Raw genomic sequence first — 25,792 nt, 5'->3', positions numbered from 1 at the left:
GTTAAGTTGGGTTAGGTAAGGTTAAGTTATATTAGGTTAGATTACGTTAGAATAGGTTAGGTTAGGTTTAGTTCAAAAATGATACTTATACAATCTCATAACGGCATCTGCGCCACATTTACCAAAATTTATATCGATGAACCGAAAAAGATATACCTAGGTGGTGTTATTTGGTTGTAGATTTACATCAAATAATATATGAACGACAGCAGCACGAATATACACATATTTATATTACTGCGTTAAACATTAATTATATATACACCTAAGCATCATTTTTGCGATTGCCTTCTAATAAATTGTATTGCTGCTACAATTATTAGTTTGAAATTTGTGAATTTCTACCTTTTCTTTGTCGTCGCTATAGGATTTGTTTCCCGAATAGACCAAATGTCAATTTTTCAGGAGACGAAAAACAAATTTCATTGTCGTATATTGAAATATCAGTAGATGTATCAATCATTCTTTCTACACTGTATGATTGCAACATTATCTAAGAATAGATTCCAAGAATAATATACTGGTATAAATCAGTAAATGCACAGAAAATGCGTTTTATTTACAAGTACTCGTTGTGGATATTCGGGAAATTTTTAGCGCTCTCTCAGAATAATGGATATTCGGGACAAAACATGGACGTTCGGGACTTAAGACCGTAGTGTATTGCTGCACGGCCCACGGATTACTGAGTGGTTAAAAAGTACGCACCTCAAATGTTATATTTATTTATACGATAATTGGTAATGATTACTTTTACTATTTAAATACCTAATGATCGTAATAACCCAAGTTCATAGGTAATAATAACATGCGGCATTCGCTTTTTTCGGTTTTTTTCGTAATAAGTAATAAAATAGTTTTTAATAATCTTTTTTTATTCAACCAATAATTCACAAGATTTAAGAATGTACCATTCTAATTATTGAACATACATAATTTTGAAAATCACTTCTGAGAAAATATATTAAAACCAATAGAAAAAATCTTTTTGAAAAAAGTAAGACACCCGGCAGGAATCGTCCCTGCATCTCCTGGGTTTACGACCAAGTCCACGAATTATCCACTATGCTACGAGGTGACATACTTATGACGACAAACTTTAACTATTGGCCTGTTAATACCTGCTCATCAGTATTCTTCAAAATCATGCGACTATTGGCGATCGGTTTTTGTTTATTAAATAAAAGTAGGTATCTACTACTTCAATTACTAACCGACGTCACGGATTTCTCCAATATTTTATGATGGTACTTACTCGTACTTGCTAACAATTTTATATTAATTCTTTTTCAAAAAAAAAAAAAAAAACTATGTATATATAACTGTATATTATTAAACCTATATATTTCTATAATTAACAATTAAACTTATTACAAACCACCAAATAAATATTATATATTTACTATTGGAATGACAACACAAAATAATAGCATCTATAAATTAATTACCATTGGCTGCTAATATTAGGTAGGTACCAATATCCTAAGTATATAATATTCACCAAATAAATAGTTACTAACATACATATTAAATTAAATTAACTTTCAGCGCATTCAAAAATAAATCATAGCATCGCCTTTATTTTCATAGAAATACCTAGATTAAAAGTAAAATAAAGACAAACAATGTTTGATTAATAATAATTTGAAATAATAATTATTTTTTACGTCATAGTAGTTGCCGGGTCATACTGTAGAATTCATATAACCGTTGGGATTTTGTGTCATTTATCAAAACAAAATGCAGTTATTTTGGTTAAAATACTCACTTCCAAAACTTTACTATAAGTTCAGGGCAAACTGGTGATGTATCAGCTATAAACGATCTCTTCAAATTAGATGAATTCACTATTAAAACAATAGTAACTTTAAAAACAATATCAATAAGACGAAATTTGAAAGAGGATTCCAGACGGCCGAAAAATATGAAAGTGGGCGTGATTGTTTTAGAGCTAGACAGCGTGAATGTGGGAGCGAGATGCACGGCGTCAGCGCGGTTTGATTGGCTAAAATTCATATTCGGGAAATAAAAACTCAGCCAGAGATTTATTTCGACCGAAATTAAATTGGATATTCAGGTACGAATAGTTGGACATTCGGGAGAACAACACGGAGTAATTGTAACTTAACATGGCGTATTCGGGTTTTTCAAAAAAATATCTCTGTTCCTAGATAAAAAAATATTTTTTTTATAAATGATTTCGGTAGAGTTCGATAAAAGAAATTGAACTGCATTAAAATGTCGATTTCGACAAAAATGGATATTCGGGAAACAAATCCTATAGCGACGTTGTGATGAACAATTTTACAAATGTGTGCAGTTGTCAAAATTGAGTGAATTTATATTTACAATGAGTTATTTATGATTTTTGTTTTGTGAAACAAACTATTTTATGTGATTTCATCTATTTATTTGTGAAATCATTTAATATATGTGAAAACTACTTTCTAAATGTTAAAGTTATTTTTTTTTTGTGAATTTTGATTATTGCATTGTGCGATTAATTCCCACCCCTATACTATAATTTTGGAGGCGCTGTACTTTAATTCCACTTTGAAAAGATGGCAGCACTGGGCAGCACCCGTCAGTAATATTAGTCTATGGTACAGGCCCTTGCTGTCAATCTGCATTTTGCAGTACCTGAAAATTTTGGAAGTTATAATTTTTGTAGACTTGTAAAAATGTCAATGGAAAATAATATGTGATGACAATCTAATCTTACAAACCGTTTATCTCATCCTAAAGTATTTATTTATTACAATGGTACGCACTTCTTATCTTTCATTTAAAAATATGACTTTGTACAAGATTATCTAGGTTAAGTACCTATTTATAGTTATCTACATTATTATTAATAGCTGACCACATTTCTTTAGCCCAATTTACTTAGGCGTATATCCCAATTATATATTTAATAATTATTAGCCGATCCTTAATATTATTTTTTACGAATATTCGAACACAACTACCTATTAAAAATACTCAGACAACATTAACATGACAGAAATTATCTAACTATGATATTATATCCACAAACTGCACTTATAATATGACTTAAAATAGTACACATTGATATGAATCGACATCTACGACCCTTTTCGCGCATAGTATTTCTAATTTGTATGGCTAGGAATCTCACAACTAAGATTTGAAACTGAAAAATATTCTTTAGAATTCAAAAACTTTTGAAAGTTGCACTTTCCAATAAGTTGGACTCTTGATTTAAAGTTTAAATAGATATCACATGGATTGGATTATAAAATAATCATTCTTTTTTTTCACAACAGGCACTTTTAGGAGCGCAGCTTGTGATAACCCTTGTGATGGTATCTGTAATACAAAAGATTGGATCGCATTACTCGTTCGCAAGATGGTTGCTTTGTTCGACGGGTCTTGTGAGATATCTTTACCCGACGGATGATGAACTGAGAACTCTCGCAGGCGTACCAAAAGAAAAATCAAAACCAAAAAGAAATCACAAAAGCTTTGAATCAAATGGAAAAGTGGATACATTTCATGTGCCACGCAGCTTGGATATTCAGCTAGAAACTACGAAAGTTTCGCCGCTTGATGTGGTCCATTTAAGATATTACACTGAATACCAGTGGCTTGTTGATTTTTCACTTTATTCCTCCATTGTTTATACGCTCACCGAAGTAAGTTTAAATTATTTTCCTCCAATGTTATAATTTTTTTTTTTTTTGAATTATGTTTACAATCAATAACGTTGATGAAAGTCTCTATATATTAAGTATATAAGTGTGCAGAGCATAAATATATAAAAGTGAAGCTGAATAAAGATTACTAATGGTTAAATCAGCTGCAAGCAGAAAATTTGGATTATAAGTAGGAGTTTTAGAAGCATAGTTAAGTTGGTAAACTCCACAAATATTAACATCGCCTAGTTGCCATTCCTATATTCTCATTCATGCAAAATGGCTGCCATTTTTTATGTTCATTGTAATTACTCACTCGAGTGTAGTATTATTGGCTACTTATCTACTCATCGTAACTGATTGTCTTTTTATACACTCTGCAAATTGCCAAATAAATGTCATCGCAGTAGTGTGAAGTTCTCTGCAAATGAACCTGCAGTACGAAATCATTTGTAGCTAACTTGTGTTGTGGACCAGTGCTCCTTTTTTGCCTCAATTTCATACATCTTGATTTCATTGTTATAGTGTGTAGAGGGATTTTATCGACATCTTTGGCTGCAAGTCATTTTTCAAACTTAACAATGTCTTTTTAACACAATTATTTTAGATTCATTTAGTCGATCAATTTCATGCAGTCCTAGTCCAGTTACACATAATAAAATGTTCTGACGCAGATGTCCATATTTTTTGTGTTCTGCTGTGAAGTAAAATATTGTTCACATACAGTTGTTCTCGGTCTGGAGGGCGATTCACGAATGAAGCAGTATGACCGGTTGCACAACGTAAGCGCAAGCCTTCATCAATGAAGTATATTAAAAGTCGACCGGTAGTGTCGAGTACAGTATGCAATTGAAGTATACACGCTTTGGCGGTAGAGGCGCTAGCAACTCTCCGTTTGACATAATATTAAACGTCAAAAATTCGTACGTAGTGAACAGGCTGTTATTCTATTTTTTTCCATCTTTTACATAACTATTACCGCTGAAAGTATTATTTTGTGTTAAAATTCTCACTTAAATATTTATTGTGATTTTGTAATACAGAAACACACATGTTTGTTTGCAAAATACAACGGAAATTCCGTGTTGTAATATTGTTATATTGGAGACGTAACTAGCTTGTTTAAAGATTAATTGGCTACGTACTTCAACAATGAATGATTTAATCATGCAACGTTAACGGTAAGTACTGATTGAATATGAAGTCATTACCAAAATGGATAAAAACATTATTTAATTTCCATGAAATTCACAAGCGTTCCGTCATGGTCATGGCATGTTTACTTTCTATCTTACTCTAACGCATGGACATGAGGTATAAGCATGCTGAATGCTTTCTCACTCGCACGTATCCATTTCGTTCGAAGCTCTATACACACAATATCTCCTGTAAAACTAAAAATTTTACGTGCTTCAGTTAAAGCGGTTCAGTGACGTGTTTTTCACTGCTTCATTCGTGAATTGCCCTCCTGGACTAGGCAATACAACTTGATTAATTACTAAGTTCATATATTGTTCATTTTGAACTGCAAACATAATATAAAAATATTGTATATTGTATTATATTATTGCATAACATTATTTGTTTATTAACGTGCCTATTCTTATTTTCCAGATATATTTGTCATATTTCCCCATTAAAGACGAAGTGAATCTCAGTATGATGTGGTGCCTCTTAGTTTTAGGATTTTCATTGTATCCTTTTAACAAAATTATAATATTAAAAATTTCAGTAGCTCACTGCTGAAAATGACAGAAGGACAGAACTATGTTTATCAGCAAAGGGGTTCTATAGGAAATTATGATAAAAACATTTTTTGAATGTCTTTTGCATTGAATGAATGAATGGTTTAAAAACTACAACATTAACATCAGATAAGTTAAGATCTCACGGAGCTATATGCATATAATGAAGTGGAATTGGAAAAACATACTGGGGGTCAATCCACTTTTACATTGCCATTTTTACTAGTTGATCGAGCTTTTCGTGGTTTCTCTATTAACACTTTCAGCCCCGGCAGGTTTTTATAAAATTTACCCCTATTCCCGGACAAATTTGAGTGAAATTGGTTTTTTCTAGTAAATGATATAATCTTGGTTTATTGGCTTATTTGTAGGAATATTTAACTAAAACTTTCAGGAACAATCAAAAACAGTTTAATAATTACGAATAGTGTGATATTTCTGCCAGAAGATGCTTTTGTGAAGAGGAACATCACACTCTTTACACATGTACCGAGTCTCACCCCTTTTTTATTTTTGGCACATAACTTGCATAGCCTTGTTGGATATGCCTTTTTCTGCGTCGCTAGAATCGCCTGTAAGGTATGTCTGGACATGTCTCCAGATAATCTTACAGGCGAATCCAGCGTCACATGATGCCTCAGAGCCGGAGAAGACGAGACATCGGTACCAAAAGACATTAAAGAAATTGAACTTACGACTAGGGTTACATTTAAAAAAAATCATTGAACAGACTGAACGTCAACATTCACTTTTACACCTGGGTCAGCAGTAAACGGTCCAGGTGCTGGAGTGTAGTCTTCTGTTGACCACGGTTCAGTAACACTGGCACTAAACCTTGCATGTCCTCCTCGGCTGCCTCTGGGACACATTAGTAAACAGAATTTAATTCTTGGGAAACATGTGGCTTTATCAAAATGTTCGATTATCTTATATAAATTATATTTTGCGTATAAATTATTACCTTGTGACGTATCTGGTCATTCAATTATCTGAATATCAGAGGCAAATCGGTTGGTTTGGATTAGTTGTAAACAACAAAAAAATCGCCATTAGTAAACGAATTTTGAATGTTTGGAAAACACGTGGAATTAACTAAATACTCGTCAAACACATATAATTATAATATATAGAATATTCATAATAATTCAATATTCTAAGCTTATAAAGAAATATATCGGCACATTATCAAGGGATTGGTAAATAATGAGAACATTAAAACTTTGCATTCGGAAATTTCGACAGTAAAGCAGCGTGCACTAAGAAACACGTAAAATTAATCTATATTGCCAGAAACCATAAATAATTATATAAAATATCATATATAAATTATTTCTCTTACCTTATTGAATTCCTTTATTGCTTATTACTGTAATTTTCGTCCTCAAAATCAGTACATAATTCGGTAAAGTCACACGAGAGAATGATCAAAAATGGCGTCTCACAATAATAAAATTGTGATTTTTATATAATAATATCAAAGAAGGTAAAACAGATATCGATATTTTATCTATACCAGTCGGTACTGAATTTTATAATCTAACAGGATATGTCAAATGTTTTCGTTGAAAATACATAGATGTCACAGTAAACATATTTATTTAAAAACGCGCAACAAAACGAGGATCCTCATGTGCGGTACTCAGCGTAATTATTGATATAACGAGGATTCTCGTTTGCGGTACCGAGCGTGTTAAAATCACTGAAGCAAATTCCAGTTTGTCATATGCAATAAACAATGACCTTCTTCCTCCCTTTTCCAAGTTTATATGAAAATTAGTAGACCGTGGGTCCACTTTCACATGTTTCGGCTCCATTTCAATAGAAGAAAATGTTCTTCAACATCCTTTACTAAATTACTAATTTCACTCTTAAATAAAGCATATTGACCTCGAGTGATGGTGATATTAACAGGAATAATTGTTTTTTATCATTCGCCCAACTCACTGAGCCCTTGAGCTGGGACAGTCACATATTAGAAAACAACATAATACAGTAAGTCCTAGACTTATGCGATTTTTAAAAATACGTTTTTTTGCTGCAATTTATTTTTCTGCGCTTGTGTTTACATAAAATATTATGTTATATATTATGGATCATGTAAAAAAAATAGTAGTAATGTAATAAGCTGAAGATATGCAGCAACAACAAATTCCAAAAAGTCTTATACTCATACAGGATAAAGCCTGGAGTCGTTTTGAAGACATAAAGTGTAAAAATGATAATAGTGTGATACTAATACATTCACTGCAAGCCACGGACGGTTTCAAAAATTTAAAAGCCGTAATAAACTACACAACATCAAATTAACAGGTGAGGCTGCCGACTTGTGCAGATATAGAGGAATGAGATACCCGGGGCTCCAGCGGCTAGCTCAGGTGTCCATCGAACCCCGGATTCACAAAAAAAAAAAATTAAACGGTTGGAGTATAAATAAAACTCGGTCTTTCGTGTTCGTGACGTGGTCTTATATTTTCTTATGATTTTTAGTTTCACAAATTTATCTGGTTTTTTACGATTATAGTCGCAGGTCCTATCCTATTGGAAAAGGGACGCTTACTAACCTTTTTTTTTTCTTTTTCAAACTTCGCGTACCCACGCCATTCTACAAAAAGGACTCTCGTGATTGGCCAAATTTTATCGCATGATTTTGATTTGACGAATCACGAGGACCAGATCGGGCCAGATCAGACCAGGCGCGCAGATATTTCGACGTAGCCGGCAAGTGCGGCAAAATTTATTATTTTTGAATCCTTATATTTAGTCTTAAAATTATCTCTTTCATCCATCATCATTTTTACTTTTTAAATTAAATTAAATTTATCTTAATTACACCTCCGCCCAATATGCGATTTTCACACACCGGACGAAGGCCTTTACCTATGAATAAAAAATACTTACGTGGTTGAGCAAGGAATCAGATTAGATGTTTTATGAAGCCGTTTCTAGAGGTCAGGGTTACGTTTCGACTTATAGCTACTAAATGATTAATTTACACCGGGAGAAGCCCGCCTGTAACAGGGGTGTATCAGGAACCTACTAATTTCATCAAGAGTCTAGCAGAAATCATAAAAATGAGGATTACCTGCCCAACAAATTTTTAATGTGGACGAAACTGGGCTTGTTGGAAAAAATGCCAGATCTGTAATATAATGTATCCCAACTAGAAATATCTATGCCAGGTTTCAATGTGGCTAAAGATATGCTAATCTTTTTACTTGGTGGAAATGCTGCTGGGGATTGAAAAATCAAACCACTTTATCAATCAATAATGTTTTCTTAAATGTATGGATGTAGGTCCATTTTATTTTCACGTATCCTTTGAAACTAACATATATTATTTAAAAAATGGCATGATTTTAAGTTTTATTCGACTTACGCGATTTTTCGACTTACATGAAAACCTTCAGGAAGAATTAATCACGTAACTCGAGAACTTACTGTATTATAATTTTTGCACAATGCAGGCGGACACTCTCGCACTCGCACTACTCCGCAGTGACAAATTAAAAAGTATGAGTACTTATTTTTTTTGGTTTTTGTTTATGTAATGGTAATGTTACAATTTTATTATTAATGTCAATACTGTGTGGTGGGAGTAGAAAAGGAACTATCTAATGTGTAATTTTTGGTGGAGTGGGGAGAGTTAGGGTTAAAAATGGTGTTAATGCCTTATTGCTGTTAATATTTCTGGAAACACTGACCAGTCTAAACTACAGGCGGTCCTCAACTTTCGTACAATTCGCTAGTCCATACATTTTTTTTAAATTTAGTTTTTTGTTGATAATGCAAAAACTATATGCTTCCATGCAGCCACTCCCTTCGTCTGCGTTCCCTCTCTTTACAAGTTTATAAAGAAAACACCTGAGTGCTAATATGCCTCTCCTCCTGATCCGTGCCACGGACGAATTAACTCACCAAAGCATGTATGTCGCGTCAGGCCACGGACTAATTAACTCGCGGGTTCTTACAAATGCCATAACTTCTGAATAAACATTCTGTGTATATTTTCAAAACAATATTTATCATTTTAGTGTGAAAATATTCACGATAAACTCGATAAACATGTATTTGTAAGTTTTCATAAATATTTATCATTCCGTTCCTATTTCATATTTTTTAAAGGATTTATTTTATTCCGAAAATAGCTGGAAGTGTCCACCTAGTAAAAATTAGTTGGCAGTGATAAGGTTACATTTATTATACCCATGATCCCATCGATAAATAAATATTTTAAAATACACTTTTTGATGTTTTTTGTACATTACTGTACTTTCCTACGTTCAAGATTCAAAAATCGAGGTCCACCTGTATTAATTTTTAAACCTGATTACTTTGCTCATGCAATGATTGAAATTTCCGTTTTGAACAAAATTGTGTTGATTTTGAATCAAGTGGTTTGCAAATTCTGAAAATTTGTAACCTTTTAAGCATCTAGTACATTCATTAACCCTGATGTTGAAAACCGGTTAAGTTTTCCCGATATAGACTGGTCATGCTAATTGATAATTGCTGCGATAAATTGATTTTAGAAATTATGGATCTCTTAATACAATTAAATTACACAATCAAGAGGCAGGCTTGATTAATGATACTACAGTATTGAAATATAATTCAATAGTGGTTTTTTTTAATAGTAATAGCAGTTATAATGACATTCATTGTGAGAGTAATTTAGGTTTTTAAAAATATGTTATCATTCATGCAATTTATTCAATTATATCTTTTTTAATTCCATCAATACTAAAAGAATAATATAATCCGTGACAGTATTCACAGTAAAATTTTAGTGTCATTGACCCTTCAATACTTCCAAGGACAAGAATCAATTGGTGAGAGATCAACGTGCATCGTGACCGGATGTGTTTATTTATTGATTGCCATGATGGTCCTCATAGTGGACGAGAGAACGCTCGAAGTCAATTTGGAGAAGGCGTATTCCAGCTTCAATGAAAGTGCTTCACTCTTCTTGGACAACCAAGGACTATCTTCAACGTAACTATTCTATATAAAATAAAGCATTTTATATTTGTATATAGTTTCACTAACTTTTATAAACTTTAGAAGCTAACATTTTTAACAAATTTTTGACCATAGATAATAAATACGTAAATTGATTCGCAAGAAACGTACAAGACTATTTCCGCTAAAACAGCGCCATTTCTGAGCTGTATCTCAAAAATTACTGAAAAGACCAAATTCAAAATAAATATTGAGTTTAATCTCAATAGCATTAGAAATAACAAACGCTCAATTATGTTAGTTATATATTTTAATTTTTCATACTTATTTCTACAATCATTTATAACAATTGAGTATGTCCTAAGGACAAACCCGACTTTATTATAATTGTGGAAATAAGTAAGAAAAATAAAAATATATAACTAACACAGTTATGTTCTTATTTTTTCTAATACAATGTCTCCAGTAAAAATATAATTGAAAACGTAGGTATGGTACAGTGGGGAAAATACCATGCACAGCTTAAAATCAATTAAATTAGTTGTATTTACAGATAACATTTATTGTAAAACCATAAGTTTATAGTACATACTTAGATATATTTGTATATGTTACGCCGAATGTGCGAAATTGACTATTACATGAAAAACGCAAGCCCGTTGCCTTATTCATGAATTAGACAAAATATCTGGCGAGTGCGTGAATTCGGAAGTAATTTTTCTGCCTAGTTCATGCATTGGACAAATTAGATAGTAGCGCTATGGTGGCATTTTTTCCAACTAAACTAAATGTGTGAAATGCTCATGCATTGGTCAAAAAGTACGTATATTATCTATGGTCAAAATAGATGGTCGCGCTCCGGTGGTGTTTTTTGCAACTAATCAAACTAACCAAATGTGTCAAATGTCATTGATTATAATATAAAAATATACCAATCAATAACTACAATGACGTTCATATCCATTTACTATGCGCAAAAAAAATCTAGAACTATAATATCGTCGGTCCCAATTAAAAAAGTCGGATCTGCAAAATGCTACTTTTCAGTACGAGCAATCAAAGATGTTTTTATCCATAAAATCGTTAATTAATAAAATATTCTTACCAAATTTGGCAAAAACACTTATTTTTAGGTGTTTCAAATATATATAATACAATTTTTGAGAATTACTTATAAAAACTCGAGAAAAGTCACATGCGACATTTTTAACTGGAATAAATTAAGTAATTTTGTCAGAAGTGTCAGTTATGACAATTTTAATGGGACTATGTTAAAATTAATATGTCGAATGTGTCAGTTCCGACTATTTTAACTGGAATTTGATGAAAATTTTATGTCGGATCAGTCGAATAAAGCAATTCCAAGTACTTAATTTAAAGAATGTGTGTATAAAATCGAAATCACAGATAGATATAAAAGTAGCTACTTACAAAAAAGAAAACATAATCAAAAAATTTACACTGTAAACATATTAAATATACCTTAAAATCATAAAAACTGGACATTGTCGTAGCTTAATAAAATTCCTATATATTTAAGTATTTTTTTTAACTTAAAAATCCCCAAAGACTATAGTTAGTAATAGTTAACTTTGTTTTTTGTCACTATTACTATCAATGATATCATACTCCGCTTGTATTTTTTAGAATCTTTCAATATGGGCGAGCTCCATGTAAAAGTTGTGATATTTTTCTGGAATAAGATTACTCTTACACATATCTTGCAAATCTTTATACTTATAGTAACTGACAGGAAGTGAGCCATCATAAGCTTCCTTCAGATCAAATTCTCTTGAAAATCTGAAAGTGTTTCGTGTTGCACATCTTAGCACAACTATAGCTTTTACAGGTTCACTTAAATCATATTTATACTCAATCAAATACAGCATTGTTATGCATTTACCTTTAGTTCTGTTACACGAGTCAATTACATAAATTCACGAAGTATTTTTTGACCAATTTTTGTTTGCGAGTAATGATTTAAAATCCTCATCATCATTGTAAACACTTTCTTTACTATCTATGGTTCACCTTCAGCTTTTGCCCAACGGATTAAGCAATACCTACCACTTCTCAGGTACAAACATTTTGCGATCACTAGCTCTTTCAATGGTTGAGTGGACGCTGCCATTCTCATTCTGAGTTTGGTCCTTTTCCATAAATCTATGAGTAATGGTGACATTGAACTCCTTGGCTGCAAGCATATAATGGGTAAATACGATGCGGTTTCTATTCTGACCACCAAAATCGAATTCTTTTACACCGATAAATAATGCGGTTCTTTTATAAAATTGTACAGACAACTTACTAGAAACCTCATTTGCCCCCGTTTTGCAATTCCTTCGTGCCACATATAAAAAGTTCCGATTTTCATTGCCATATTATACACAGTAACATTTAAAGTTGGTAATTTTCGTTTGTAATAAAAAATAGGTACGTCATACTTCCCCATGAAGAGTCGTTACTACTTTTTGAAAGTCAAATATAACGATTACAATACTTTTAAAGGGCTGAATGTTTTCCCTATCTTTTTTTGTCTTCGTCTGTTGGACTGGTCTTGACCGAAAATGCATGACAAAAGCAATCTTTTTTTGGCCGGTGAAATGCTATATTGAACTTTTCATTTACAATATCTCCGTATTACCCTTTGGTTAGTGACTTGTTAGAATATTTATTCAGATCAAACTAATCCATTGAAACACCTAGTTGTGAACTGTAAAAATGTAAAATGAAATGTAAAAATATGACAATTGTAAAATATCCACTTATTTAATTTTATAAGAATGCCAGTTAAAAATAATATTTTACTTAACCTACCTTTCCTGTCAGAATGACCGTTGAGATTTGAATTTTCAGTGTCCATTTCTTTCTTTTTCTCCGGGAATTTGTCACTATACTTTGAGCCTAAAGCATTCTTTAATATCCTCTGTGACCTATTGCTTGCCATGATGAATAAAAATACGGATTATAGAAACTTTTCTAAACTTTTATAAAAATATCCGTCTGTCCCTTGAACATAGCAGCAACTGTCAGATCCGACGCATCTTGCTCAACCGCGACCAGCCAACAATGTCGGTTGGTAAGAACCGACATTGTTATTCGGACCCTGTCGGTAGATCCGTCATTTTTATCTTGAGTATTTCAGAATTTTTCAAACAAACAAAAAAAACTGTGATTGTGGTATAAATGTTTAAAGTGTTTTTTTTTTAAAAAAACTTTTACGTAATAATCCGAAAATGACAAAAATTCAGATCCGACTTTTTTAATTGGGACCGACGATATGATAACGGAAGAATTTTATTGAAAGGTATTTTCGCGATTTGATTCGTGCTTGGGTATCAATCGTGCAATGGTCGATTGTATGTTTGTGATAGTTTGTTGACACTTGTTAGCTAACCTCAAAATGGACATTCAGTTGAATAATTCAGAATTACAAAACCTAACCTAACCTAACCCAACCTAACCTTATAATAATAATATTATATTATGTCGAATTATAACTAATAAAACCATCCGTATTAAATTTACTTTTTCTACTGTCATCTTGACAGTTTAAGAATCCATACCCTGGCGAATTCACGTACTCGGCAGAAATTTTTCCTAATTCATGAATAAGGCAACAGGCTCGACTATTACATGAATTAGCCAAAATTTTGCCCATTTCATGTAATACTCAATTTCGCACATTCGGCGTAACATATACAGAGAATAAGGTGCTGAGAACTAAACAAGAGACATATTTTAAAAAAACCAGTTGGAAGTAGTTTTAACATCACCACATACATACCTATTTATAGAAACAGGATTTAAATATTGTGTAACTGCTTTGTATGGAGAGATATTTATTCCCATTAACATTGGAATATATTATCCCATGAACATGTTTTATAAAATGTTTAATAAAACTCTAATGTTTTGGCTTTAATGGACATAAAGATTTTTTCTTTCTTCATTAAATTGTCATAAAGGATTATTTGAGAAGGAGATCCCATTAATTACAGAATATTAAAAAACATTTTTTTGTATATTTTACAATCGCATATTGATCATTGAAGTCGATTTACTTGTGCACTTGTATTAGTTCAATACTCAGCGCCTGAAATATTGCTCGATTTTCTTTGATTTTTCATTTGGATTATAAATATGTTGTGTCCGTCATACATACCAAAACAGTTTAGCCGTCGCATTTGCCCCATGAGTAAATTTTGACAAATTTCATATTTCCAAAATTGCTGGTCAGTCAAACATGAAATTTCAAACTTTATTAGTTTTTCCCCACTGTACCTTATCCCTTCTTAGATTTTTCAACTCCTGACTTCTCTGTTTCTGTAGAGTTTCAGTAGATGGGTGTCATGGATGTCACTAAAGATAAATGATGGCAGAGCAAGTCAAGATTCTTTTTTTATTTTTAAAATTCTTTCTTTAAGCATCAAAGTACATGGTTGCTACATCAGTCCTGTGCAGCTTTCGTTTTGGGACAGGGAAGTGTTGCAATAAAATCTCTTCATTCTGACACGTTTATAGCATCATGGAAGGTGGCCGTGCGCAAACCGCGGCTGAATATACGTGACGGGTGGAGATGGGGTAACTCAAATCATTGCACCTTATACAGAAAGTTATAAACACAAATAATCAGTGCAAGGTGTTTGATTAGTGCAGTATTTACACGCTGATTTCATAATGTTCGCTATTTTTCGATACGTCAATCTGCATTTGTTCAAGTGACTTTAGAAATAATTTAAATATTTTCCTTTACATATATTCTTTTAATTCCTGTTTTTCGAATTGAATATTGAAAATTGAATTGTAATTTGTAGCTTATATTTTGGCGATTTTATGTTCACATCGAACCATTCTCGTAAATTATATTAAAAATTATTATTGTTTACAGAATATAACATTGAGTGTGTCATTTTCTTTTAGGGGTCCTGCATCTAAATTAATTATAAAGTTCTTCATTGCTGTGTGGTGCGGCCTGATTGGATGTCTTTTCACTTTCCCGGGTCTTCGTATGGCAAGGATGCATTGGGACTCTCTATCGTGAGTAATATCTTAATTTAATTCTTAATTTTAAAATTTTAAAACTGGGCATCTATACTATATTTTAAGATATCTTTATGAAGTAGGTAGAGCATATGAACATCAAAATTTGTGATTATAATATATTGATTAATATTTTTTTGGAATAACTGGCTTCAGAATGAGTGAACAATGACAAAAAAAAAACAATGGAATAAAAATATTATGTATTTCAAAATTTTGGGACAGTGAAGCTTTTGCAATGTTTTTTAAAGGGTTCTGGTCTGAGGTTCGCAAGAATCGAAAATAAGGGTTTCGGTCTCGGCTCCAGTTTCAAAATGAGTAAGGGGTTCTCAGGGTTCCAAGATTCGTTTCCAGTTCCATGTTCTAGCTCTGGTTATAGCAAGTGCAATTATATTTTAACTTCTTAAATACAAATGCCTGATAGGATTTTAATTAAAATTTGATGTGAATAGTAAACATATGTAGCCATGCAATATAAAAATATTGACAAAAATTCTCATAATTAACACGTTTCATTAATTTAATTAAAAAAAAATTTTTTGACCATGTTCGATCCTGATAAGATCATATGGGTTTCCACAAAGTGGCGGTTTGTATTAACAGATTTTATTTTTACGAGAAATGGATGTCAGCCACTTGCTCAACCTATTAGGTCTCTGACTCTGACTACACAAATTGTAAAACAATATGTGTAGGTACCTACTTGTCAGACCCAGGATTCGAACCTGGGACCCACGACACTATAGGCCGACGCTTAAGGCGCGCGGCCATCGTTACATTATTACCGCTGGTCATTTATAATGATATTCGTTGTTATTTTCAGATATTGCAAAGGAAACAAACTCTTACAAGTACTTCTAAACTTTAGTTTTGCTTTGCCGTTCATATTAGTAACATTTTGGATTAAGCCAGTTTCCAGGGACTATCTGACGGGCAGAGTCTTTTCGGGAATGACAGGACCAATGTAAGTATAGTTCAGTAATAATAATTCATAATTCTAAATTTCCTGTAATTCAAATTTTCGCCACTTACACACATTTTATATAATTCTGTATTTATAATTTAAAATTATTTATGACCCAACAAAACTGTAGGGAAATATTTTCAATACACTGATCACAGATAATATTACAATGAAACCGGCCATGTATCACATTTTTGTAATATTAAAAGCTAAGACTGATTGTAACTAGGCTCATGGTTAAACTGTTTTAAATGATTTATACGATATTGCCAAAGCAGTCATTAGAAAACTGTGTCCATATTATTCATAATTATTATACAACGTACTTAACTTGTTGACCGTGGAGCATTTAAATACTTTTTAATTACCGCATTTAGATAACATGCTAATTATATCGAATGGCCAATTAATTAGTGTACAACAGGTGTTCCGTCCGCGTGGAGCGTTTAGTAGCATTTTCGTAAATCCCGTGACTTTTTTACTTTCAGAATGACAGAGCATGCCTTTGATACTCTTCGGATTCTGGCTGTAGTGATTGCTGTAATCCTGAGGATAGTTCTCATGCCAATATACCTGCAGGCATACTTGAACATGGCCTACAATCGTTTGGAAGAACAGAAGAAAGAAGCTGGCAGAATAACAAATGTAGATTTACAGAAAAAGGTAATTCTACATTGGTTTTACATCACTGATATTGAAAGCGGTTCCGCAAGCCGTACAAATTTTTTTTCTCCCAAAGAATCTTGCAATCAATGCACGATCACAATGATAGATTTCGAGCGTGCAGCATGCATATTGTGGGCACTTGTTTAACATGCACACTGCATGCCCCGCTCCGCAAAATGCTGCCACTGTGGCCTTACACTTACTTATACGTTATTTCTGTTATGACATTTGAAATTATTTAGCAAATACATGAAGCACGGTTAATTTGGTAATTTTAACAAATAAAACATCTCACAATTACCATTCTGATATTCTTATTCACGTAATGCGTGAATAAGAATATCACGTGACCGTTTGTATCGTATCAAGTGACCATTTTGTATGTTCAGTGTGATCAATTACTCGAGTGCAGTTAGTTATAAACAGTGTTACACGAATTTTACAGGATTTTTCAACTAAATAATAATGCTGAAGTGTAGTATTATTGACTGCTTATCCACTCATCACGACTGATTATTTTTTTATACACCCTGAAAATTATCAAATAAATGTCATAGCAGTAGTGTGAAGTACATTTGAGGACTCTGGAGACAAAAACGGCAGTCTCCATTTTCGCAATATAAGAAAGATATAAGACATTTTTAATGACTCACCAACATAATTATTGCGAAAATGAAGACTGCCATTTTTGTTTCCAGATCCCTCATTTGTAGCTAACATATTGTGTTGTGAACCAGTGGTCCTTCTTTCACTTCAATTTCATACATTTGGCTCTATTTTCTATAGAGGTTTTCAACATCTTGTCTTTGCTTATATTCTGTAATCAGCCTTCCAATTAATGCATAAATACTGTGTCTGATTTCAGATAGCTGCTGTCTTCTATTACATGTGTGTAGTTACGTTGCAATATGTCGCCCCTTTGATACTCTGCCTGTATTTTGCGCTAATGTATAAGACATTGGGCGATTATACTTGGAGTGGATTGTTCACAGACCCTTCCCTTCCTGAGGAATGCAGCTTGGACCCCCCAGCCAATCTCATGCCACCGGATGCGGACAGTGATGAGCAAACCATCATACAATCCGCTCAACAGTTTCACATGGCTATGGAAAGCTTAAAAATGGTTTGTTTCCAATCTCTTTATCATAAAACTATTCAAGTCATACTTCTTCTGGCACTACATCCCATGGCGGGATTTGGCATTCTCCACACAATTCCAATCCCTCATCATTACCCTCCAGTTCCCAAGCCTTTCCATATAGCTTCAATCTTCCTTCAGGTATCTTTGGCATGTCGAATATTTAATATGTATGCACAGGGCTTTTTTTGCCATGTAACGCGGTGGAACGGCGTTCCGGCACCTTTTTTCTAGGTATTATTAATGTTTCAAAAGCAATTAGACGAAACAATGTTCGCGCTTACATAGCACAGGTTAATTTTCCTGAATCATCTCATATCAAAGACATTTCCAGAAAAACTATCGCGTTTGATACTACTACCCTTTCTTCAAGTGAATGTGAACACGAATTTTCGCAAATGAATCTAATTATTACCCCAATAAGAGCTTCGTTGAAGACCAAAACAATTTCTGCACTTTTGTTCATCAAACTCATCGGATAACCTTTGACACTTTTCGATCCTTGAAAATACTTTGATCAGTGGTTACTCAGTGGAAAACATTCGGCCATATACTAAATACTAATACTAAGAAAAGGAATCGAGACGATTTGCCAGACGAAAATTCGACTGAACTTTAGAAATCACCAAGGCCCCCACAAAGAGGGGGCGGGGCTAATAGGGCTCTAGCCTGGGGAATCGACTAGATAAGTGAGATAAACGCACATCACAAATTTGCTGTAATCGTTAAAAAAAATCGTCTGCAGCGTTGATTTCCTTCAGCCATATTAACATTTTAAAATAGGTGGTTGTGTAATTAATTGAATTTTTTTGTTAATGTTTGTTGATCCACTGAATACCTTAAATTTTACCTCGAACACCATTTGAAAAACGCTACGATAGAGCGTCACACTGCCTTTAACCTTAGTGATAGGTAGGGGGCCCGCCAAAGATTCTGGACTGGGGACCCGCTTCAGGATGTGGGGACCATGGAAATCACTATATACCTACTTTTATTCAAATACCTATACTTATGATGCATGTAAAATTTTATTTTTGACAACTTTAGATGTTTATTATTTGTATTATTTGTTTGTTTGCTTAATTTTTTTCGTGGCATAGGAAAAGTTGATTTAAATGATATTTGACTATAATTTTCTTTAGTAGGTAAGGAGTTCCAGCACCTTTGTTTGTTAAAAAAAGCCCTGTGTATGCACATTATAATACATGGTAAACATATATATAATCATGAGTAATGAGAGCCGTGTAGTCCTATTCTAGCAGTTATGTTTACTGTTAAAATAAAATTTATCACCTATAGGCATAAAGCCCACCAAAGCGGGCGAATCACCAGGAATACAATAGAAGGTACACAGCGTATGACGAATATAACGCCTCGCGCGCCTTCTATTTCAACGCACACAGAATTGAGCGCGGCGTCCTTTGACGTCATAACACGACAATAAAACGAAAATACCATGTATTCAAATACGTCAGGGCCCATTAAATATGACCAGCAAAAGCGGCGCGACGGTCTCTAATTTAGTCGGTGGCGGGAGCGTCGTCGTACAGGCGCGCGCTTATTCCGCATACATATTATAATTTATTCTACACCGTGCGCTTACATCGCTTATTGTTATTGCAAATGATAACATACTAGCTAGCACAATGACATCATTGTGAAAATGAATTTAGAGCGGACAAATAAATTACTAAATTTTATAGCTTTGCAAAGAAACACGAAGCGAAATGTGATCGGCGCCGCTTTTTACATAGGTGAGAGGTAATGCGCGGCAAGAGGCGTGTGATTATGGTTATGTATATACGCTTCTCATGCCGACTGCGCCCTGCTCGCCCGCTTTGGTGGGCTTTATGCCATATACACAAAAAATATGAATAGAATAATGTCACCAGTTTTTCACAATTTACCACAAAAATTCACATGTTGGCTATATTGCAATAATTTGGTACATTGGAGTTAATGGTCACCCCAAACCACAAGCTGTATTAATCGGACGTATCATGAGACCTTATGTTTGATGTGAAGTAGTGAAAATGTCTCAGTAGGTTACCCGATACTGGGGTCACCATGGATTCGAGTGTGCTTTGACTAAATTTATATGACTTTTAGTTTTGAGTACCCATGTGAGATATGACCACATAGATGCAAAATTAAAACTATATAATATATTTGACCATGTCCGATCCTAATAGGATCATATGGGCCTCCACAGAGTGGAGGTTTATATTAACAGATTTTTCTTTTTACGAGAAATGGATGTTAGCCACTAGCTCAACCTATTAAGTCCATACTCTGACCCCAAACACAAATTGAAAAACAGTATGTGTATTTGCCAGACCCAGGATTCGAATCTGGGACCCACGAGATTATAAGCCAATGCGTAGGCCGCTTGACCATTGTGGGATGCAATGGTAAAATAACCTAATATTTATAATATTAATACTTTCGACTGAAGGTACTTGAATCCATTAGAATTTAACCTAATATTTTATTTGATTTGTTTATTATTTCAGGTATTTACTACGGACGTGTTCAGAGGTCTACTCGGCTTTGCTACTTGGTGGAGTTGCTTTGCGTGGTTTGCGACTACATCTATGGGAATGGTCTATCAGTCGTACTTTAGAAAATCTTAACATTTTTTGACTACAAAAAACATACTCTAAAAGACACTTTGGCCCAGTATCGGGACAAAAAATAATTTCATCATGGCTGCGGATAAAAAAAATTTTACCATTAGATTAACCAACAATTCTGCAAGGTATTTTTATCATATTTTTTTAAGGTCATATTGGCTATAAAAATATGCAATAAATTAATCATATATAAAGGGTTAGAAGAGTAACAGTTCGATTGCTTTGTGATCTATTGTCTGAAATGATTTGTGTAGCAGTAATTTTTGACATAATAAAATGTTTCATTTGACGTCGAAGCCATTGACTCATTTATCTGAGAGAAAATATACATGATACATAATATTACATTGTTATAATGTTAAGTTATTTATTTTTGGGTATTAAATAAATAATGCCTTCTTTTTGTTAATGGAAATTTTTATTTATGTTAAAATCGACAGCATCCCTATGAATTAATATTGTTACATTAGTGTACTGAAATATTGCAAACTTAGTATTTGCATTATGTTACCATCCAAAATATGCAGGATGTCAATAAATTTATTTAATACATGGTATTTTATTTTGATATTCTGCAATTTTGTAATGGATTTCACATAAAATAATGTAATGAGTGCCTACATAAAATGCCGTTTAAAACACAACTGATTTGTTTTGGGAAAAAAACATAATTGATAATTTAGCTATGTTTTTCATGTACCTAATAGTTATATAAATTATTTCTAATTATATTGTGCTGAATGTAGTATGTAGAAGGATACGATTGGGCCATGCACAAGAGCCAGTATATTTGGAGGTCACACTGGACAGAAGCCTAACTTTCAAGGCCCACTGCAAAAAACAAAAATGAGTCATCTCAAGGAATAACACTTGAAAAATGGTTGAGGTAACAACCCCTATGTTCTAAGAACAACTGCTCTGACATTGCTTTCTCTGCTTTTGCATGCCCTGTGTGGAACTGTTCAGTCAATATGAGAAAGGTGGATACATCTCTGAATGGCGTGCTGCATATACTAACGGAGTACTTGAAATCTACTCCTGTGGCAAAAGTGAACATTCTGACTGGAATCGCATCATCTGACGTTCACAAAGAAGTAGCCGCCAATGTACATCGCACTAATGAAAGACCACAATGGCGCAATCACATCTGAATGATATGAAGAAGTCTGGATATTCCGATGATTCTTTAAACTCCGAATGTGATGGTCTGTCCTCTTGCTTCATCTAATTGCACCATATAGTCTATGATGCGGTCACCACGGTGGCTAAGGCGTGGTTGGGAAGAGTTTAGGCACATCACTCACACAGACACAACAGAAGAAGTTAACTTTTATTGTTGGTTAAATTTATCAAAAAGTATGCATCTGTGCATACAGTTTAGATACATTAACTTGACTGAACCGTCAGCGATTCTCAAAAGCTACAACCATTCAAGTGTGGAATCTTGCGAGATGTTCATTCTCCGTGACATCGCCGCAATTATGTGTTCTATCAGCTATTTGATGACCCCAAATTCTTCAGATTTATCAAAACTCAACCTGCGATGATGAACAAGAAGAAAGACAGGTTGCAGGAAGACCGTGACTATGGTCATTTTATAGTATACAAAAATACAATCCCTGGGACTCATCAACTGGAGAAAGAGAGCTGGGGACCGGGCAGAATGGAAGGGTCTATCTATGTAAAGCAGCCGAGGTATACTCCAGGCTGTAGCGTCAGAAAAGAATAATTTTGCCTTTTGTGAGGCTTCAAGGGCTCTCCAGTGAAATATCAATAATTACGCTGTTATTTTGTTTACCCCAACAGTATCTATATAATATTAAACTACCTATTACATCCTCAAACACTTATTCGTTACCTACCCATAGTTTTAGTTTAATGAAATTTCTAAAATTTTATTATGTTATTAAATACCGCATGATGTTTCAATAGTCTTAATGCTCACTTGTATGGATTTTAATTTTTAAAAGAATTTTCGCAAAAATAATATATATACTTGTATGTAAGTAGGTATTACGAGGGTTGTCCAAGAATTAAAGACCTTTATTATTTTAAAAATCAGGAAAATTTTATTTTTACAAAAAAAGCATATGAAATTTTAGGTATACACTATTTTTTGACGTAGTCCGCGTTATGATCGATGCACTTAGTGATCCGTGGCACTAGGTTCTCGGTTCTCTAGTAGAACTCCGGCCCCGCCGACCTCATAAATGTTTTCATCTCTTCCTCCACGTCATCGTCAGTCATTTTCCGGCCAAATGTTGCTTCAGGTGAAGAAAAAGAAGGAAATAACTCAGCGCCAGGTCCGGGTTATGAGCAGGATGATGTAGGGAATCCCATTTGAACGAGTACCAAAAGCTTCAAAAAGACCTAAGCGCTCTACACACGATTTTGTTTGTAAGCTTCCGTCAGCATTTTGGGCACCCAACGAGCATACCTTTGCATACCCTAATTTTCCCCTCAAAATCGTTTGTATGGTAGACTTGCTGACGTCTGGGATAAAAATTGCGAGCTCACGGACTGTCAGACGGTGATCTTTATGAACTTTATCATTGATTTTCTTCAACAAAATGTCACCAATTGAGAACCTCCTTCTTCTCTCCTCCTCATCGTGAATACTCGTTCTACCACTCAAAAACTCAGGACACCACTTCCTGACATTCCGCTGGTTCATCACATTACCATAATTGGATGTGAGACGACGATGAATTTCAACAGGGTGAACTCCCTCCTGGTTGAGAAACCGATTGATTGAATGCACCTCGCAGGCGGCAGGATTTGACAGCGCAGCGTCCATCTCAAACGGATGCAAAGGTCATACTGAAGCAGCTACCAAGCCGGCTCACCACTCGTTCTGGAGAGGGAAGCCTACGCCACACGCCATTCCTGCCATCTTTTGAGAAATACCATCCGTGTCGCCAAAAATGAATAAAGGTCTTTAATTCTTGGACAACTCTCGTATTATAAAAGTCTTCCATGACTGAATTAAAATGATATCATTTACATTTTATTTTAATATGGAACTCAAATATTATGTGTTTTATGTTTGAAATTTGTTAATAAACATGAAGTTTTCAAAATATGATTTCAGTACTTACCTCCCGATTCATAAGTGTTTCACCATCATGGTTTCCATCATCACTGAAAATAAAAGGGATAAACCCAAATACGTTGAAGAAAACCTTCTTGTATAGAGATGGAGCCTAAACGTATGAAAGTGATGAAGGAAAAATGACCACTGATTCTCATAGAAACTGTCATTATTACTCTGCTTGTTGCTTCTTTCTTCCACATAGAAATGGTACTTACGTCAAACTGGAATTGCCTTCACTGATTTTTATAAGTAAACCACAGAAGGCACTTGAAGAAAATTCAACATATTATTTAGAAAAAGATATTAAATATCATCACTCGTAAGTACAAAAAGTTCTATGTTCAAAACCCTATTTTTGAGATAGCAAAAAATTTCTTTTCTGCCATGTAGAGAAAATGGCTACATAAATTTACAGAATTGTTAATATGTTGAAGATGTTTATTTATATACTCACACTCGTTTTAATATGCAAGGAAAATGCATGTACTAAACAATATTTAAATAAATAATATTAATTTGACATGGATTCTGCTAACACTGCTAGGATCTCACGGAACCATTGATCGCCACATAACATTTACTGATTAGATTACTAGTAATCATAAATTTTATTTACAATTTCATCTGTTAGGTATTTCATTTTAATGAATACCTACCTACTTGTATAATTTCAGCTCTGCCAAGTTGTTTAATTTCCAAACCTGTTTTTTGGAAATTCAAGATAGATAGAGAGTTTAAAACTGATAACAAATCTTCCCAAAAAAATATTATGATAGTTGAGTGATAACCAAAAATAAATCATTAACCCTTAGACTGCGTATGGCATGTAAACATGCCATAGACTTTACTCAGCCCTGTGCATAACAAATACTAACGCAGCGAATTGCTCGGTAGTATGTGTTGAAACCGTGTATGTGAAGAGTGGACGGCCGCCATTTTGAAAGCGCGATCAAAGCTTGGATTTTTTTAGCGTCTTCATTTTCTTCGATTTATTTTAGTGAGAATGTCACGAATATAGTTTATTTCTTGGTGCATTTGGAATAACTGATATATAGTTCATCTAGTAATTTATTTTTTAATTTTGGAATCGATCTGTTTTATCTGTAGTGACCGTTTTAACAGATCAGTTGACTGAAAATAAATTCCCGCGAAAATGGCTCGCAGCGAAAGGGTTAAATTTAAATGACTCATAATTTCAATATGGCAAATCATGGCGTCATTTTATAACGCATTGCATCCTCATAACTCTTTTTAATTTATTATACGTAATTAGTAAATAAATGTCTAAAATGTTTACTGCTTTGCTATCTCTCAAATGAATCAACTATTATCAACAGTCATTGAATATGTCACCAGATATCTCCAAACGTTATGAGAAGAGTCCCAAGTGTTAAACACTACTTGTTGGAGGAAAGAAAACAATTGGTAAAGCCTCAATTACATTGAGCTTCTTTATGAGCTGTTTATTGGCGAATTTAAAAGCGGGCGATTCAGCTACTGCGATTTGATGATTACACACAAAACTTTCCATTCGCTGAGAAGCCACAAGCCAGCGACTATTTTGACAGAACATAGTTCGTTTTTTTACCGGGAGGTTGGTACTGCGCAGACGCAGTAGGCCCACACTCCGGCGTGTAGCGTGTAAAGTTGACCGGCTTTCAACTTTTCTCGGTAGAGTGTTTACAACCTGCTTATTAGCTTATTCGATGATTACACTGGGCGACTTTACAGGCAGATTGTAAATTCGCCAATAAACAGCTCGTAAAGAAGTTCAATGTAATTGACGCTTAAGTGGAAACAATAGTGCGCACTTTGACTGTCATCTTTACGCAAGGCCACTGCGAGGAGTATACCGCAACCAAGACCACTGGTGGAAAACATTATTTAAGTCAGC

At 33.8% G+C, this 25,792-nt stretch overlaps 1 protein-coding gene across 1 annotated transcript; it reads left to right on the top strand.

The window, feature by feature from the left end:
- Positions 1–2,605: 2,605 nt before the first annotated feature.
- emei (transmembrane protein 161-like emei) lies at positions 2,606–23,884 on the top strand. Its single transcript, XM_085953777.1, has 9 exons — positions 2,606–2,763; positions 3,288–3,656; positions 5,271–5,350; positions 10,178–10,393; positions 15,284–15,400; positions 16,227–16,367; positions 16,856–17,030; positions 17,899–18,156; positions 20,685–23,884. The coding sequence occupies exons 1-9, from the start codon at positions 2,761–2,763 to the stop codon at positions 20,802–20,804; spliced, it is 1,479 nt and encodes a 492-aa protein (XP_085809903.1). The 5' UTR covers positions 2,606–2,760; the 3' UTR covers positions 20,805–23,884.
- The last annotated feature ends 1,908 nt before the right edge of the window (positions 23,885–25,792 follow it).

This window comes from Rhyacophila brunnea, unplaced genomic scaffold (genome assembly GCF_057557595.1).
Source record: "Rhyacophila brunnea isolate RB1 unplaced genomic scaffold, BYU_Rbru_1.0 scaffold_10, whole genome shotgun sequence".
NCBI lineage: Eukaryota > Metazoa > Arthropoda > Insecta > Trichoptera > Rhyacophilidae > Rhyacophila > Rhyacophila brunnea.
This window is presented reverse-complemented; position numbering and strand designations above follow the sequence as displayed.